A 19,387-nucleotide genomic window follows, 5' to 3' on the forward strand; every position below is an offset into this window, starting at 1 on the left:
CGGGAGTGTGAGGATAATTGTTAGATAGTTTGATTGTTGGATTGGCCTCCAATCCCTTGCCTGTTGTTCTATTTTTCTGTTTGGTCTACTTTGTTCCTTGTTACTTTGTTCCTTGAAAGTAATAAATGAATATGGAATTAATGCTAAAAATAAATGTTTTAATATGAAAAAGAATGTTCTCTGTGAATTCCTGTGCGGACCTTATGAGGAGTATTTATGACATGACCATGTGAAATATGGAAAAATGACATGAGACCTAAGAATGGACTATTGAGACAAGTTATGATTATGAGAACATGAAAAATAATGACATGATATACTTAATGAAATTCTATAATAAGTTAAATGTTGAGTAATGAAATAATGAATGTGTGACATGCATCATATGCATATATTACTTCAAGTGTGCCGTTGAGGCCGCATACCAGTGATGCTAACAAGGTGTACCTTAGGGTCACCGACAATTGTGATATGCTAACAAGGTGTACCTTAGGGTTACCGACAGTTGTGACATGCTAACAAGGTGTATCTTAGGGTCACCGACAGTTGTACAGGTGTGTCTTAGGGTCACCAGTGATGAATTTTGAAACTTTCTTATGGTGCCACATGCATGCATTTATGAGTCGAGTTCATGACAGCATATAGAGTATGATAAATGAGTATATATGTGATATTGATTATTTATGTGTATTGTGTACATGTGACTTATATTTGTTGTGCGTGTGTGCTATCTAACCTTTATTTGTGCACCTGAAACTGAGTGAGATGTTTCTCACTCCTTTGTTGTTTTTGTATATGTTTAAATTATGTTGCAGGTGATCAGCATTATGAGGATGTTGGTAATGAGGCTTAAGGCTTCAGTTGGGCATGCTCTGATAGGATGTGACATCGGACACAACTAGGCTTGTTTTTGGGATGTTATTGTTTTAAAAGCTTTAATTTTCTATTCTTTTGTAATTTTGAACGTTCTTGAGAAAAGACCAAAATGTACATCTTTGTCATATTATTTTATTACATGATTTGAAAGTTTTAAATTAATTCCTAACTAGGAGGCATTGTCACCTTTACTGGAATTAATATATATTTTTCTTTATATAATTTCTTGAGTTTTAATACTTATATGTTGATTTTTTTTATAATTGAAGAGTTAAGAATGTGAATCTTCTACCTTATGATATTTGAAACAATTGTTTTATACATGAAAGATGTTATTAAACTATGAAAGATCTTATTTACTCAAAAAAAAATTATTGTTTACATTTATTGTGTATTGATGTTGGGGTAGAGGGTGTCCCATTAAGTTGTGAAGACACAACAACAATTAATTCTTCAAGTTCAATTACATTTATGATCCATGAATAATATGCTTATTTTTTTTTTCTTTCTGAAAAGTATATATCTAAGTCTGTTGTAAAAGAGAAAACAAGTATTTATTATTTTAGCGGTCTTTAACATAAATTTGTAATCGATTTTGAAATAATTAAAAGTTAATTCAAATAAACTTACTTTTCATTTGATAAAAAAAAAAAGAGAAAAAGAAATAGAGTAACGATAAAAGAAATAAGTGAAAATTAAAAAATGTGAATACAATTAGTTAGTAAGATATGAGAAAAAGAAAAAATATGTCACATATTTTTATTCACCTATTTAATTTTTTTTCTTATATCTTTTATATTTATCTTAAAAAACATTTATTTTTCTCGAGTTTGAACAACGAGTATACAATTGTTAAATACTTATGAAAAGATATATGTGGTACATATAAGAAAAAAAAAAGTTTATTTTACTTTATTTCTCATTTATTTATATTTATATTTATCATTTTTATTCACTCAGTTTCACACTTTTTTTTTCTTCATATGCTTAGTTTTAATATGTTTTAGAAGTGAAAGGACATATATAATTGGTCTGGCAGTGGGTCCAATGGAGGCTTGACGACAAGGGTTGAAACTTGAAAGTTGGAGCCATAACGTGGACCTTGTTCTGATCTGTTCTGTATGTGCCGCTGGGTTGTAAATTGCGAGTACTTGCGTTTTCAAGATGGACCTTTAACACTCGTGCAGTAATTTATGTCAAATATAAATTTTATTTACTTAATTATAATATATTATCTCATTATTTGTATAATTTGTTAAAATTTAAACTAATTAAATGACTTATATGATTGTGCACATTTAAACATATATACATTACATTAATATTAATGTGTACGAAGGAGATATAGTTTTATATTAATATATTTATTTAGAAATAATTTATATTTAAAAAAATACTTTCAATATTTAATAATAAATTTTGAAATTAAATTATGTAATTAAAATATATTAAATGATATAATAGTCATATAAGTTACGGTCTAATATAATCTCTTTTCACTAGCATACATGGGAAGCGAGCTGTAGGAATCAATAAATAATAAGTTTTTTTCTTCTTCTTAAATTACGTTGGAATATGATAAATAATTATTGGTGCCATAGGAATCAATAATATATGATTTATGATAATAGAAAAACATATTTTTAATAAAATTTTTTAGAAAAAAATGATTAAGTTGTTCATATTAATTTATAATTTTAATATTTTAATATTTTAAAATTATCTATTTATATTTTTTAGGATAAAAAAATATTTATTCTAATTTTAAGTAATTAAAAATATATTTAAATCAACTAACAATGAAATGTATGAAATCCTGTGTTAAATCATGTGGTTGTCTATTCATGGAGTTATTTGAGTGATTAAAAAGTTTGATGATAAATTCACTACTCATGATTACATTTCAAAAACCAAAATCAACCTCTGGTAAAAGTCAGTTCCAAAATAGACTATTCGATCATTGTAGGATATATATATATATATATATATATATATATATATATATATATATATATATATATATATATATATATATATATATATATATATATATATATATATATATTGTGTTAACATCATGGAAAGACAGTATTATAAATATTTATTTGATATATTATTTTCGTCCTTGAAATACTTATGAAAAATGTATGATTCATACCTATATCTCAAAAAGTTAAATCAACTTCAATTTTTGATGAAAATTAATTCTAAAGCAGGTCATTTTAATCGTGAAAAAACTCAACTCACATTCTTTAATTCTTTCATTTCCTTTCATATGAAAAGGCACCACATTGGATGAGATAATATAATGTAAATACTCATTCTCCGATATAATAAGACTATAAACCTGCACAACATATAAAAATAAAACAATAAAAAAATAAGTTATCAAAAAAAATATGGATCTAGAAAAAGAATTAACATCAAATTACCTATAGCATAATTTTTTACCTTTCTCTTTTTCAGGACCTGGTAAAAAAAATTATATTATATGTTAAAATGAAGAAGTATAATAAAAATATTTTTAAAAATTTTATAAAAATGATACAACAAAAGAACACGTACCCATAATGATTGGTCCCGGGCAGCGATATTTACAATGTCATAAATTTAAGAATGCTGACATTTTGAAATGAGTTTTATTTTAATTAATCACTACCTAGAATTTATCGAAACAACACCTTTGAGATGGTTTCGGATCAATGACTAAAACATTAAGGAATAAGAGCGGTTTGTCGTCATATATCCCCTCTCACGATCAATAACGTTGGGATGCACAATGAAAAAGAGAGAAAATGACTTTTCTTCTCATTGATGTATATATGATTCAGGGAAGGACCATGCATGGCTTTGCGAAATTGTTGGTTTGCCTTTCGAAGTTGCATAACAACTACATATGAGCCACCGCTAATTAAATTGTCGACATATATGAGTCACCCTTATTTAAATTGTCGACATATATAGAGTTCACATTGATTACAAAATCGACATGCATGTTTGATGTTCCTTCTCCTACACAAATGTCCTGTCTCTCTTTTCTCTATTGCAAACTGCAAATTAAGAAGCATGCATGGACAGCTTTGGAGGCAAGCATTGTCGGCTATCAATGTTCCAAGATCATTCTATCTTAATGATCGGTGAACCCTATTCAATTCATGAGTACAAACAAAATAAAATTTCTGTATTGATATATGATGTGTTAAACCAAATGGGTACTATCATGTTTCGGTATCAGAAGTTAAAATTAATTGAAAAGCGAGAAACTTAAATGCATGTCTTTATCTGCTTGCTTCTGATGCTCTTTTCCATGATAAGAGTTTTACTTTGATGATATTTAGTGAGATACAAGCTTAAGATGTCTGTGAATTGGATTATAAAAATAGAAAATGACCATAAATTTGATTGTTTTGATTCTTGTTTATTATTGTTTGATGAACACCGTTTAAATAAGATTGATTGGGAAAGCAGATAACTGGCCAAAGAAAATGAATTAATCAAAGTGGTGTACAAGTAATTTGACATATAATTAAGGACCAAAGTTTGATACATATAATTGTAACCGAATATACTATTTTATTATCTCTGTAAAAGTGATCCAATGAAAAGAAATTATTCTCTTATTAAACCACACCTGATGACAGTAAAATATATTATTTGAACAAATATGTAAAAGAATCAAAGCAGGAGAAATGTCGAAAGACTCATACTGTATATTTTATAATCTATATATATATATATGCACAAAGTGAAAGAAAAAAAAATGGAGTGTAATTTATCAAACAATTGCTTGGTACAATTTATCAGACTATTTTAAGCAAACAAAAGACAATTATATTTCTTTAATGTTTTTTTCCATCTTTTGTGGTATAAAAAAATCAAAATTTATCTATTTTTCAATTTTTTTTATATTGTTGGTCGTACATTAGGCCTGAACCGATAAAAATAACAATACATTTCCATCAAAGAAAAGCAAAGACAGCTAGCTCTCTAAGCTGTTAACATATGAAAAAGAATATTTAATTAGGCTATATAATAGTGAAACTGAAATTTTGAATCATCAGGTAATCTAATATATGTTGGCATGACATGATTAATAACTCATATATGTTAATTATGTTGTTGGCACAATTCTCGACAAGCTCATCATGAATATAGTTTAAGACATTGCCACTCTAACATCAATGGGCCATTGCATGTCCTAATATCTCGACCATTATGTAAGTTAGGATACAGCTAGGATTTGTATTACTGCATTCGAGACATTTTTTATTTTTATTAAAAATAAAATAAAAATAAAAATTAAATAATAAAATATATTAATTTAATTAATATTATAGTTGATTTTTAAGTTTTAAAATTTTGAATTTAAATTTTATATTTGATAAAAATATTAATTTTTAAATAATAAAAATATAATAATTTATCAAATATGAAGTACAAAATAATTACTTAAAAAAAAATATCCTTTCATGTATTAATATAAATTTCCTTATGATGAACCACTTGAACCTTTAACAACATCAACTTTGTTAGACTTCAAAATTAAGCACCTTTACATAATAATAATTTTTTTGTAGTTCTTATAAAATAAAGGAATTTAATATATTTTTAATATTTAGAAATAGGATAAAGTTAATTTTTAGTTTTTCCAAAAGTAAATTGTTTCCTTTTTAGTTTCTATTTATAAAAAGTGAGTAAAATGTGGTGATTACTTTTAGTTTTTTGTTTATAAAAAAAAAAAGTCACATTAACACAATTTTATTAATGAAAGACTAAAAATAATAATTTATTATTTTTTAAGAATTTAAGATAACTATTATCTTATATTTAGTGACTATGTATATATATATAACCCTAACATGAATTAAGCTTCAGATTTTTTTCTCCTTCTGATTTCTTTTTAGGAATATATTTTCATCACTGACACATAAAAAAAATCTCAAATATATAGATTTGCATAGATTAAGATTTTGTTGCCTACTCAAGCAGGATTACGACTTCTTGACCGCTTTTCCAGTAATGGATAGATGATCGATATAAACACACAGGTGCAAAGTCCATTGCAGAAGGTGTTAAAAACAAAATATGTATATTTAATGCAAGACCCAGAAAACACAGATTTGTATTTTCCATATAGACATTTGATTCGCAAATTACAAAACATATTAATATCAAATAATGCAGTACATGACATGGGGCCTAAAGGTGAGGGACCTCTTATTAATGGATTTTGATATTTAATATTTTTTTTTCTTCTTTTCAAAAATTAGTCTCCAAATGTAGTAATAGAAGTGTTAACAATATAAAGTGTGAGTTTAGACAAATCCTTTATATATATTTAACAAATAGGTCATCATCCATCATATATGTATAAGTTTTTTATTATTATTTATTTTTACAAAAGTCACAAAATCTAAAATTTGATTATTTCAATCTCTTCACTTATTTATTTATTTATTTATTATTATTTTTTAAATCTCTTCACTTATGAGTGGATCTTCTCGAAGACAAGCGAGCCATGACCTTTTAAATTATTTTCAGATATTGATATATTGATATATTGATATATGTGTATGCGTGCATGTATAAAAATGAAAAAAAATAAATTAGTTAAAAAAAATTATAAAAGGATGAGATAAGTATGCGTACGTGTGGGTGAGCATGAAAAGTATGCGCATGTGTTTTATATAATACTAAAGAGAGATAGCCACTATGCGACCATATTACAAAAATAAAAATAAAAAACAAAATAAAAAAGAAGAATGAAAAAATAAAATTGTAATTATGTGTGGATGTAGAAGTTGAAACGGAAGAAGGAATAATTTTACCAAGTGTGGGTGAGCATGAAAAGTATGTGAATGTCTGTGCATGTGTTTTATATAATACTAGAGAGGGATAGCCACTATACCACCATATTACAAAAATGAAAAAATAAAATTAAAAATAAAAAAATAAAATTGTAAATGTGGGGATATAGAAGTTGAAATGGAAGAAAGATAGTTTTACCTTTAGTTTAACTATTGCGTTCACGATTTTTTTTTGTTTTATTTTATCTTTTTAAGTGAAATTGATATAAATGAAAGAGGGTTGAGAGTTGTATTATAATTGAGATAAGGTTGTCTAATAAAATGTGGACATCAAAAGAGGATATCCTCTTTATTAATATTATAAATTTTTAAAATATGATTGATGATTGAATATTGAATATGTCAAAGCACTAATTCAAAATTTAATAATTGATACTTGAACTTTAGTCGAAGTAATATTAATAAAAAAAAATATTGATAATCAAATAATGTTACATAAAAATTGTAACATCTCACATTTTAAAAATAAATTAAGAGATAATATCTTCTAAGAGATATGATAAAATATGAGTAATTTTTATTTTTAAAATTTAAAATTTAAAATTTAAAATTTTGTGAGATTAAGTTGGGCTATTGTTGATGGGCTACACGTACAAGTGAGGGTTAGTATTTTGTTTAAAATATGTTAGTTGTCCTAGGGTTCCCTCACTAGTCATTTGACCATACATTATGATTTGAAGAGGGAGGTGAATCAAAGGTAGTGGTTGGATATTTGCTCAAAGTTCAGAACCTTGAAGCTAGCATCTATCTAAGTAAGAGGGGAGTGAGAACATTGTTCTGAAGTGTAAGGTAACAATTGGATAACATGATTGACCCCCAATCCATAGATTATACATGTATGTATGTGGGTGAAGATTAAACCAAAACCTAGTGTAATATGTCATAAAAGTGGGTGTTTTGAATATGATATATGCATGTATTGGTATGTTGGGTATAAGACGTAATTATGAATCTATGAGTACTTGTGAGTTCCTAGGGAACCCTAAGGATGTATCTAAACCCTTGGTAAGAGTTAATTCGAAATATTCATAAATTGCATGACTAAAAATATGGATTAATTAGACTCTAGATATCCCTTAATAAATTAAAAATCATAGAAATCATAAAGTCCTTATATTTGAAAAAATGTGAAATATGCATATCAAGTTTTATTGATATTGTGTCAATCGATAACTTGACCTCGTTGGGCATGGGGCCCATGCATGAATTGTTTGTGGCCTTGACCGCATTGGGAGTGGGCTTGGTCACATTAGGCATGGAAAACTCGAAATGTTTGCAACAATATTAATGTTAGGTGTAAGCTTAGCCACATCAAGTGTAAAAGCTCCATATACCCTGGGAGAATCACACCAAATATGATCCTCCCAAAGACTTGCAGCCTTGTACGCGTCAAGTGTAAAGTAGGTCACGTTGGGCACAATCCTGTTTCTGAACTTGATTTTCATGTGTGTATTTGTGTGAATTGTGTAAATAAGTGGTACTCATTATGTGTTAAGTAATAAGTGAAAGTGATAAATGATGAAGCATGAAATGTCATGAGTTATAAAGTGATAAGTGATGAAACATAAAGTGTCATGAATTATAAGTGATATTCGTGTAGTAAATTCATTAAGTCTACCATGCATCATGTGCATAAGTTTTTTGTGATGGGTATGATATGAAATAAGGAAAATTTTCTTGTGTAAAAACTTGGGGATAACTTAGTTTGGGAAGCCCCAGGTCTCGTACATTGTATGCATGAGACGTATCTTGTGTAACTCAATTATCTCGACAAAACTCTAGTAATATATATTGATTATAGAATTTAACTTACATAGGAATTTACTATATCATTGTCTAAAAGTAAATTTGATTTTAATAAAAAAAATTATAAGTGGATCACCAAGCAATAATCTAAAATGGAAATTTTTTATTCTCTATGTTATTTGTTAAAACCTTACTGAAATTCTTTAATCCATAAAAAAATATTCTTCATATATAAATATATATATATATATATATATATATATATATATATATATTAATTATATAAGAATGTCATTTTTATGTTAGAATGAAAATATTCAATATCAATTCTTAAATTAAAATAAACGGTTTAGATTATGAGATTACAAATAAAATTATCACATATTGTTATTAACATAATTGTCTTTATTATTATCGTTGTTATATATCATTACTACTTTCATTATTGTCGTTACGCTATTATATATTACTATCACTATTATCACCATCACTGTCACACCACTACTACTATTATTGTTGTTGTTATCATCACTAATGCAACTATTGTTACCACCTCCTCTACTACCATTGTTACCACCAACGATGGTGGTTGTATGTAGTGATAAATGATGGGTAGTGGTGCAATGATGGTGACAATGGTTCCATGACGATAGTGACATTAGAATAATAGAGACAATTATGATGGTGGTAGTGTATAATAATTTTAGTTGTAATATTTTAATTTTGACTTAAATATATTTTAGTTCTTCAAATTTAAGTTAAATTTGTTTTTAGTACCTGAGATTTAAAACTCATATTTTTAATCTTGTAATTTAAAAAATATATATTTTTATCCTTATACTCAAATTTTGTCAAAAAATCTGTTATATATTATCGCATAAAATCTACTTATTGGTATTTTTATTAGTAAAAATATCACATTAACCTAATTAATACTGTATAATTGTCTTAATCTGTCGCTTTCAGTCCATGTTTTAAAAACCGGATCGGACCGGCCAGTCAGACCTGTTGAACCGAGAACTGATAGTCTAGCCGGTCCGAACCTTAAGTTAGATCGGTTATGTATTCGATTTGTTTGAAACCGGATTGAACCGGTCAATTTTTCGATTTAACTAGTGAATCGGTGGGTCAAACCGGTTCACCACAAATTTTTTTTTTTAAGGGACTACAAACCACAAAAATATTAATAATAATTGAATCTTTTAATGAAAGAGCACAGAGTCTTATTAAACATAACAATGACTACTTATTTTAATGTATTTGTTTATAATATATGTAACTTAAATAATTTTTATAGTATATTATTAATTTTAAATTATATATTTAATAATATAATATTTATATAGATATTACATATATTATTTTGTGATATCAATTGTAAACATATTATATATGTACATATTATTTATATTTTTAATTTGTATTAATATGTCGTTTAACATGTAATTTTTTTTATATATTTCTTTATACAAAATAAAAATAAAGATAATTTTAAATAGGATGAAAGTTAAAATTTAAAATAAGATATGAATTTATTGAAATTTATAAGTATAAAATAGATCTAACATGAATATTTTTTAAAAAAAATTAATAAAAACTGGGTCATGCGGTTCAATTGATAACTCATTGGTTCAACATTTGACCTACTGACCCAGTACCCTAACCGATTTAAAGACCGGTCCAATTTTTAAAACTATGCTTTCGATATGTAATTAGTAACCTAAGGGACTAAAATAATTTTTTTAAAAATTATAAGACTAAAAATAATAATTTTAAATTTGAGAAACTAAAAATAAATTTACCCTAAATTTAAGAAACTAAAAATATATTTAAGTCTTTAATTTAAATAATTTATTTCAATTTAAAAATTGAGATTAAACATTCTTATTTCCACACAAAAATGCTACATCATAACTTTTTTTTATATATATTTTCTTTTATTTACTCTTATAGGTATTTTAAATTAAGAGTTACAATATGATGTTTGTTATTTTTTTTAATTTGATTCTACATCCCTCCCTAGAATCGATCTAGAAAGTTGAAAATAATTGATATTAAAATCAATTTTCGAGCTAGTGTATATGAATGGCTTAATAAAAGAAAAAAGCTTTACTACAGGTTGAAAATGGATTTTCGAGCTAGTGTATATGAATGGCTTAATAAAAGAAAAAAGCTTTACTACAGGTTGAAAATGGATAACTTAATGGATATCTATTATTATTAATGAAATATGGATAAATAGTAAGATATTTGTATCCGTAAATACCTGTAAAATATATTCTTGAAAACCATTTAGTTATTTTGATTAAGGAACTTGACTACCAAGTGAAAGGTTAAAACAATGGCTTCATATGCATTTAGGGATGGTCCTCCTAAGATAGAGTTGTAAGAACTTGCACAATCACATTAAGGAATTTTGTCATGACAATTTTGGAACTAGAATTGTCTAATTATGTCAAAAGAATTTTAACATATCTTTTTTTGGGTGGATTATATCCCTTGTGAATCTAAGTTGCCTTGGAAGGGGAGCATGTCTCTCTAAATGAATTCCATTAATTTTGGAAATTACAGAAAAATAGAATGTTGAGTAAAATCATTTATTTCATAGGACTGATTTGGCATCTACATTGGCTATCACATAGATTTGTTCATTAATTAACCATCATTGTCTGAGATGGTAAACCCATAATCTTCATCTATGAAAGTCGAGGCAAGGGTTTCTTCCACCTATCACTTAAAAGTTGATCCCTTTTAGCTTTTAGTCCTGTGATTGCACAAAGATGTCTCTTTTAAGAATTAGTTTGTCAACCTACCTCTATAAAGACTTTTAAAACCTTATTAGTTTTCACAAAAGGTGAGGTCTGGCATCAACTTTAAGAAGTTGTTACAAATTTAGCTTAAGCTTTCTTCTTATGTAGCTGGTCTCACTTCGGAGATCATGAATATCTTCTAAACCCTCATCAAGACACATTTGTCTATGGTATACATTGAGGGTGGTTTTTTTAGGGGTGGAGGGAACTAAAACTTGTCAAACTTTGTGTTCAATACTTCCTAGTAGATCATATGAGCTGGATTTATGTCAAGAGAAAAGTTCATTGCATGTTTGAAGTGCCCTTGGGTTGTCTTTCTTGGTTTGCATGGGGCAAGTTTCCATGCTTATGCTTTTGCTTCCCTTAGTTTTGCAATGATCCCATGCTTGGTAGGGGAAAGGTCATTCATATGTATCTCATGACGTACGTCTGTCGTTTTATACCTGAACTTGTTCATGGTCCACGACTTGAACTTTGCAAATAAAAGGGTAAAATACATGTCGTTTTTGATAATTTCCTTCATGATGTGCTATTTCGGTGGGAGATTAGGGACAAGATCAGCTGCCTCGTAGAACTGGGATAAGAAAATCCTTGGGGATTAATTCTCCTACTTAATGAATCTCACTAAGGTGTGACTGTGAGAGGTGGGACGAACCTCTCTAGCCACTATAAAATGTAAAAATTAAAAATTAAAATATAAAAAAAGGGCTTATTCGAGTTCATTCTAGTAGTTAACTTATTCAATAAAAGCACTTTGAACTTGCTAAGGGCCTTCTATTTAAAGTTTATGGAAAAGCTCTATAGATGATTCCTTTGAGTGCCCATTTTGTTACATAAGGGATCAAAAGATGCTTTGCATGGTTTGTTTCCCCTACGTAATGTTTAATCAAAAGTGAGAATTTTACTCAAAATTGAATTGAGTGTGCTTCTTTAATTATTAGTTGAGATGTGATAATATTTCTTATTAAATTTTTGAATCTTAATTACTCTGAAATACATATGATAATTAAGGTTAAAAAGTGATTCCTAAAATAGTAAAAAGAAAATATTCTTCGTATCTGTATCTCGACAATGTTCTTGTCCTAATCAAGTTAAAATAATCTCAATCACGAGAGTAAGTCCAAGATGTGTAAAAATTATCTTTACATATCTTTTTAATAAAATTACAATTAGTATCAATTAATAGTTTTCATATTTGGTGGAATTCATATCCGTCATAATGTCAAACGAAAATGCCTATATATACCCAATATCAGGAGTATCTACGCATCTTTATCCATTAACTTAGCTATTGAGATTTGTTTCAGCATCAAGCATTTTGCTTGAGAATGAGTAGAGCAAGCTCATGGTTAGTGAGTGCCTTTCAAACTGACTTGGCAACGGATTCACCTTTACTTTCAAGTGCTTTTTTCAGAATGAATGGTATGGCTTGAAACTGATCTCAGAAAAAGAAAAAGAAATTGATAGTATCACACTATTTAACACATTTTTTTAAATATAATTAAAATTTATTAAAAATATAAAAATCGATGGTCTTACACTCTGTTTAATAATTCTTTTTACTGACTTTATAATTTTTAATTAATTTTAATTAATAAAAATTATATATTAAAAAGTGTGTTAAAAATGTGTTTCTAAATTTTCTTTTAAAAGTGCAAAATAGATCATGTAAATTCGATTGATTAGGTTTGAAAGGACAAGAAAAAAGATAATATTAGGAAGGCATGACTAAAGTTTTTGTCCTTTAGCAAATAGCAAATATAATATATGATGATGTATCGTATTCGTGGATGTTAATTACCAGCGTTAACTATGAGAGTATCTGAATGAGTAGTCTAATGATAATAATGTATATATCCAATGAGTTTAATTTAAACTTTCTAGAAATTTGGGGCTTTACTGAAATTGGAATAGGCAAATTTTAAGACGGAAGGGAAGTGGTTAAGAGCTATATGATTATTGTATCATTATTTATTTTATGGGGCAACTCTGTCTAACTTTCCATTTGCTTGCATCTGCTTGTGAACCACTTATATTAGTTTTCTTCTTCTACAATAGTAATTTATGTACAATGGCCTTTTTCTAATTAAAAATTATGATAAATTAATAATACATTTTTAGTGTTCAAAATTATATAATTTTTTTTAGAAAACAGCTGTCTTTGTAGTGTTCCTATTGGTTAATATTTTGTCCTTACTACTTTATTTTTCGTAGAATCTATTTGTTTATAGATAATTATTGGAGGGTAAAAAGTTAACAAATATTATTTAGATTTTAAATATTTAATATGATTTACTATATAATTAAATACTCTATTAATTATTTTGATGCATTAATTTTTCAGTAATCAGACCTTTATTACATCCTCTATTCTATTTTACAAGTCAAATTTTAGAAGTTTTGTTCGTCCTCGTATAAGTCATGCATGTATAAAGTTTATGAAGAGTCAAGAGTTAAATATTTTATGAAGTCTTGAAAAGAAACCTCTAAAACTTGCTCTTCTTGGAAAACAGGGTTATTGGTAATATTTCAGCTCATGTGAAAATACAATTAGTATCAAGACTAGATTGTTTATTTTCTTTCATGCTCTTGACAAAGTTTAGAAGAAAGGTTATCATGTAATTTTGTGTGATAGATTATACCATAACCTTAGAGTTAGTTCATAACAATAGGAATTAATTTCATCTTTACTTTCCTTTGATCATTACGATTAAGAAATTATTACGATTACTTTATAATATTACCTTATAACATTCATTTGGTAAAATTAATTTGTGAGCTGATTGACATGCAAAATCTATATTTCAATATTGAAATCATTGTTCATATCAACTAATTTTTATGTTGTTATTTGATGCTATGGAGATATTACACTTGAGGTTGTAATTTTTTTCTTGCTTACTTTTTTAATTTTTACTCATAAAAAAATATATTTTATGATGTTTATCCTTAATTGATCTCAAATTATATTATGTTTAATTATTCTACATTTTCTTATAATTTTCTTAATGAACCAACACTACAACAAAATTGTCATATAGTGACACGCATTCTATAGTGACATTATACATATCACTAAAAATTACTTTTACACACATAATAACTATAATATATGTTGGTATATTATTAAGAAAATGTGGGTATAGACTATAATGACACACAAAATATATTGTTAAATCTCATTCAAAATCAACACTAAAATTGTGTGTAACTATATGTCAAATAGACATATACCTACATATATTATACTTATAGTAACACTTTTTGTATGTCACTATATATAACATTTCTTATAGTGCAACTGTAACTATTATTATTATAATTAATAAAATTTTAAAATATAAATAAGGTAGAAAGATAAACTAATAGATGGATTTTAAAATAAAGATAACTATTATTTTAACAAATATATTACATAAGATAAATATTTAATTTTATATAATTAAAACATAATAAATAATTTAAATTATTATATAAGATTATTTTTAATTATTGTAAAAAAAAATTTTAAAAAAAATGTACTATTGGAATTTAATTTAGAGGTAGAGTTAAAAAAAAACGGTAGATTAAAAAGGGTAAGAAAATCGAGTGTACAGGTAAACATAAAAGGGGATGCTTTGACATAGTTGAGAAAGGGGGAAAAAAATGTTCGTGACAATACGTAAAATGCATGCCAAAAAGAGATAATAGGAAAAAGATTGAAAATTTCTAATAAATTGAGTGAAGAGAGTCCCAATTTATGTATTTTAATTTCTAATATAGAAGTAGAATTTAGAAACTAAGCATAAATCTTTTTTTATAAATTTTATACTATTGACTAATTTCAACAAACTTCTATTTTTGGAATGTATTGGTGCTAGTGCAATAAAGCGTTTCGTAAACATGCATGTGTTGGTGTGACGAGGATAGAATAAATTTTTAAGTCAAGATTTCCATTAAATATTCGATGTCAGTGATAGATAAAAAAAAAAATTTACACGATTAAAATAGCAGGATTAATTAGTGGAAAAAAAATGAAAGAAACCAATTTCATAAAATGGACAATGGTTAAGGAAACTAGAAGTTAACTAAAACTAAGCCTTAAAATTTGCGTCTCTAACTCAACTGAACTTAATTTCAAATCCGTTTTGTCCTAAGCAAAATCAAGAACAAAGAGTCCTCTGAACCATTGTTGCCATGCCTTAAACGAATCGGGAATAAAACCAAAGATGCATCACCCATTAAAGGGACACTACGGAAGAAAAAATACAAGTATATTGACTAATAAGCACGTACGATCCATATTTAACTAGAACATATGTCACGTGCTTAGCTTCATGCAAAATATGGTTTAGAACAACCTTTGATCCAGTTGAGACAAAAACTTTCAAATCTCCTTAACAAGAGGGTAGCACAGATGCGAAGAATACCCTTTAAGGGCCAAATACACAGAACCTCATGGGAATCAATATATTCAATGTGAACTTTTCTTCTTTTTCCTGGTATACAAATACAATAGTCATGCTAAGGTTAGAACTTAAAACCTCGTTCATTCAATCTCAATTTCAATTCTCTACCATTAAGTATTCTAATGTGAATCATGTTGAAATCATGTTGGGGGGCTAAAGGAATACAGTGTAGCACACCCCACCATTCAACTTATGCAATATGACAAGAACCCAACTTATATGGACAGATGGAGATTAATTGAATGGATCATATTTTATTTTAATAAATTAAACTTAAAATATGCATTCGAGATTTGAGTCATTCAATTTTCATATGCACTAAATAGAGAATGTGTGGAAAAATGACTGCAGTGAATCCTTTTCCCCCTTTATACAACCTCAACATTAACCGCATAATTCTTAATGAAGACTGTCATTTCATGATTATGCTATAATATAGCATTTTAACTATTTAATTTTCAATCAAGACAATCATTTCACAGCTTGTTTTCTAGATTGTATCTCCCTTGGTTAACATATGAAAATTATTTGTTGTTTTTTGACACCAAAAAATTATTTGTTGTTAAGAAGTTGCTTACAATTATTACCTTGATTTCAAGTTTGAATATATATATTCATTTTAAAGACTTAAATATATTTTAATTCGTATAAATATAAATAATTTTACTTTTCAAAATTCTAGTTTTTTAATTTTGTTCGTCACAAATTCAAAAATTCTTAAAAATAATTCCTGCAATTATTTATTAAAGAACATGCCATACTTTCTATAATATACTACTTTTAAACATACATTTAATCATATTATTTTTAAAAAGTTGAACATAAAATTAAATTAAAAACATAATTCTATCTTATTTTAATCTTAAATGTGCTCTCACCCCCTAAACAATAGTATTTTTTGCCTGCTTTTTAAATATATATATATATATATATATATATATATATATATATATATATTTATATTGATAACTGACATAGTATTTTACAAAATACATAACTTGATCTTATTTTCTCTTTTTGCCACTTAAACAGGATGCAGAAAGTCTTACAAAATTCTGTAGCTTATGGTTTATGCATAGGACTTGTACTTTGAACAGGAACAGTACAGGGGGCATAAGTAACTTAGGAAAGGGTATTATTATTTATCACCAACCCAAACTAACTTCACAATTTTCCCTAATTCCCATATCACCCCTGACATTTCCAATTTTTACATGACGGTGCAGGCATTCGGGTTCTCATCACTGAAGATCTGAGGGGGGTACGCATGGTAATACGCTGGGTACTGTGCAGCAGGAGGGGGTGCATACACCTCCATGCCATACCTTTGTGGGTTATAGAAATATTCATTTATTTTCACTTCTGCCACAGCGTTGTTGTTCTCTTCAGGTGTTGCTGTTTCTGTTGTTACTGTTGCTGCTGCTGCTACTACTTCCTCTGCTTTAGCTTTACCTTCACCTTCACCTTCACCTTCACCTTCACCTTCACCTTCACCCTTTGTTTCTTCTCCTTCTTCTTTCTTCTCTTTCTTTTCTTTGCTTTCATCACTCTTCTTCTCTTCCTCTTTCTTCTCTTCCCCTTTCGGTTCCTCCACTTTCTCTTTCTTCTCACCCTCTTCTTGCTTCATGATCACAGCGTGCTTCCCACTTCTCTTGTACACGTACTCCACCAACTTCGCTGGATCATAGACACCCTTCACGCTCACTTGCGAGTTTTTCAGATCGGTTTCTGCTGATTCCACTCCTGCACCACAATTTTCAATAATAATAATAATAATAAATTAGTAAGTTAAATTATAAAAATTTAAGAATTTAAGAATCACTGCCCTGTAATAAAATACTCCACCAGAGCACTTGAGGCCAAATTAAATGATGGGGCTCGGTATTAATTAAATGAGATTATTATAAAGTCGCGGGACTTGAAATTTGACCACAACTGCATTTAATTGAATTTTTAAAGTGGGAGGGCAGTGGAATTAATGGAATAATGAATTATCCCTTTCACATGAGAGATTCAGATTCAAAACATTGAAACTGCAAGCACAATTCTACATGGTTTTGTCTCTAGCTGAATTAACCCAACAATTGGCTTGGCCTCGAGTTGCATGATGCAGTGAGGCTTAGAGAAAATTAAATGGTGAATATATACATAAACATACCGTTCATTCTCTGTATACGTCTCTTGATTTCCTGAGCGCAAGCTTCGCAATGCATGTGAACTTTGAGAACCGTCACAATAGGAGACTGCGCAGAAGTAAAAAGCGAAAGATCCCACATAGATTAATAATAGGATTAAAATAGCCTATATATATATATATAGATAGATATATAAGATCATAAAGATAGAGTGAGTCAGTAAAAAACATTGAAAATGAAAACCTCTTCCTTCTTCACTTCGGGCTTGGGCTCCGGCTTGGGCTTTTCCTCCTCTTGGACCTTGTTCTCTTCTTCAGGCTTGGGGATCGGAGAGAGAAGTTCAACCTTCCTGTGACTCTTCTTCTGTATTCTCTCCAAAACCTTAAGCGGATCAGCTTTCTCTCCCTTGACAACCACCATGTGAGATTTGCAATCGGTTACCACCTTTTCAACACCTTAAAAAACGCAAAAGACCATAGTTTAGTTTAGCTAGTTCCGATGAAGGACTCGAGTTAATTAAAGGTTGTCTTTAAAAAAAAAAAAAAAAAAAAAAAAGTGGGGCCCACCTGGGAATCCTTTGAGGCAGCGACGAACTTTGCGAGCGCAACCTTCGCAATGCATGAACACTTTAAGTACGATCTCGGTCGGTGGTGGCGGTGGAAGAGCAACTTCTTCTGGTTTGGACTCTTCTGCTTTTATCTCTTCCGCCGGTTTCTCCGCTGGCTTTGTTTCTTCTTCATCGTTCTTTTGTGCTTCCTCTGGTACTTTCTCCTCTGCCTTGGGTTCCTCCGATTTCTTTTCCACCTGAGACACAAAAATAGCTCAAAATCAGAAGGAGGAAAATTAAAATGATATCTTACATGAAAGGTTTCCGTGAAAAGTGAAAAGATATAAGAGTGATTTGAGAAAGAAAGATAGGGAAGGGTTATTGAGATAAGACCTCCCTCATTGGTGTTGTTGTTCGGGTTGAGGCTACTCGATGTGGGTCGAGTCTGCCGCTGAGATAAGCTTCGGGGAGATACTGCTTTTTCCTATTATTTCCCCCTTTCTTCTTTCACTCTCTTTCTTATTTATGTGACATACCACTACTAAAGTACTTATATAAGAGAGATAATATTTTATTTTTTCTATTTTATTTATTACACCCTCATTTTTATGATTATATTTTAATTCATTTATTACACCCTCAGTTTTATGATTATATTTTAATTCATTTATTATACCCTTATTTTTATGATTATATTTTAATTCATTTATTAATATTAATAATATTTAATTGTAATTTAATATCTTTTAGAAATATCTTGATACACTATTTTATTGTTTGAATTTTTTTGAAAAATATAAAATTTGATGAATTTTAAATTTTATTTAATAATTTTTTTCTTAAATTTATGATTTTCAATAAATTATAACTGTAAAGAGAAAATGCATTAAAAGGAATGTATTATAAAATGTGTTGTTAGAACTCTTCAAAAATTAAATAATATACCTTCATGTTATGT

At 28.1% G+C, this 19,387-nt stretch overlaps 1 protein-coding gene and 1 long non-coding RNA gene across 2 annotated transcripts; both read right to left on the reverse strand.

The window, feature by feature from the left end:
• Positions 1 to 1,559: 1,559 nt before the first annotated feature.
• On the reverse strand, positions 1,560 to 4,051 carry LOC114915800 (uncharacterized). The gene is made up of 4 exons (XR_003803885.2): positions 3,442 to 4,051; positions 3,328 to 3,345; positions 3,124 to 3,223; positions 1,560 to 2,046 (listed from the first exon to the last, which is right to left on the reverse strand). It is a non-coding gene; the product is annotated as an uncharacterized LOC114915800 (long non-coding RNA).
• A 12,676-nt stretch (positions 4,052 to 16,727) lies between these two features.
• On the reverse strand, positions 16,728 to 18,977 carry LOC109796711 (heavy metal-associated isoprenylated plant protein 7). The gene is made up of 5 exons (XM_020356471.2): positions 18,823 to 18,977; positions 18,449 to 18,686; positions 18,126 to 18,337; positions 17,906 to 17,990; positions 16,728 to 17,490 (listed from the first exon to the last, which is right to left on the reverse strand). Exons 1-5 carry the CDS (start codon positions 18,829 to 18,831, stop codon positions 16,958 to 16,960), a joined length of 1,077 nt encoding a protein of 358 aa, XP_020212060.2. The 5' UTR covers positions 18,832 to 18,977; the 3' UTR covers positions 16,728 to 16,957.
• Between the last annotated feature and the right edge of the window lie 410 nt (positions 18,978 to 19,387).

The sequence above is a fragment of the Cajanus cajan genome, chromosome 6, assembly GCF_000230855.2.
Source record: "Cajanus cajan strain Asha chromosome 6, NIPB_CcT2T_4, whole genome shotgun sequence".
NCBI classification, from domain to species: domain Eukaryota; kingdom Viridiplantae; phylum Streptophyta; class Magnoliopsida; order Fabales; family Fabaceae; genus Cajanus; species Cajanus cajan.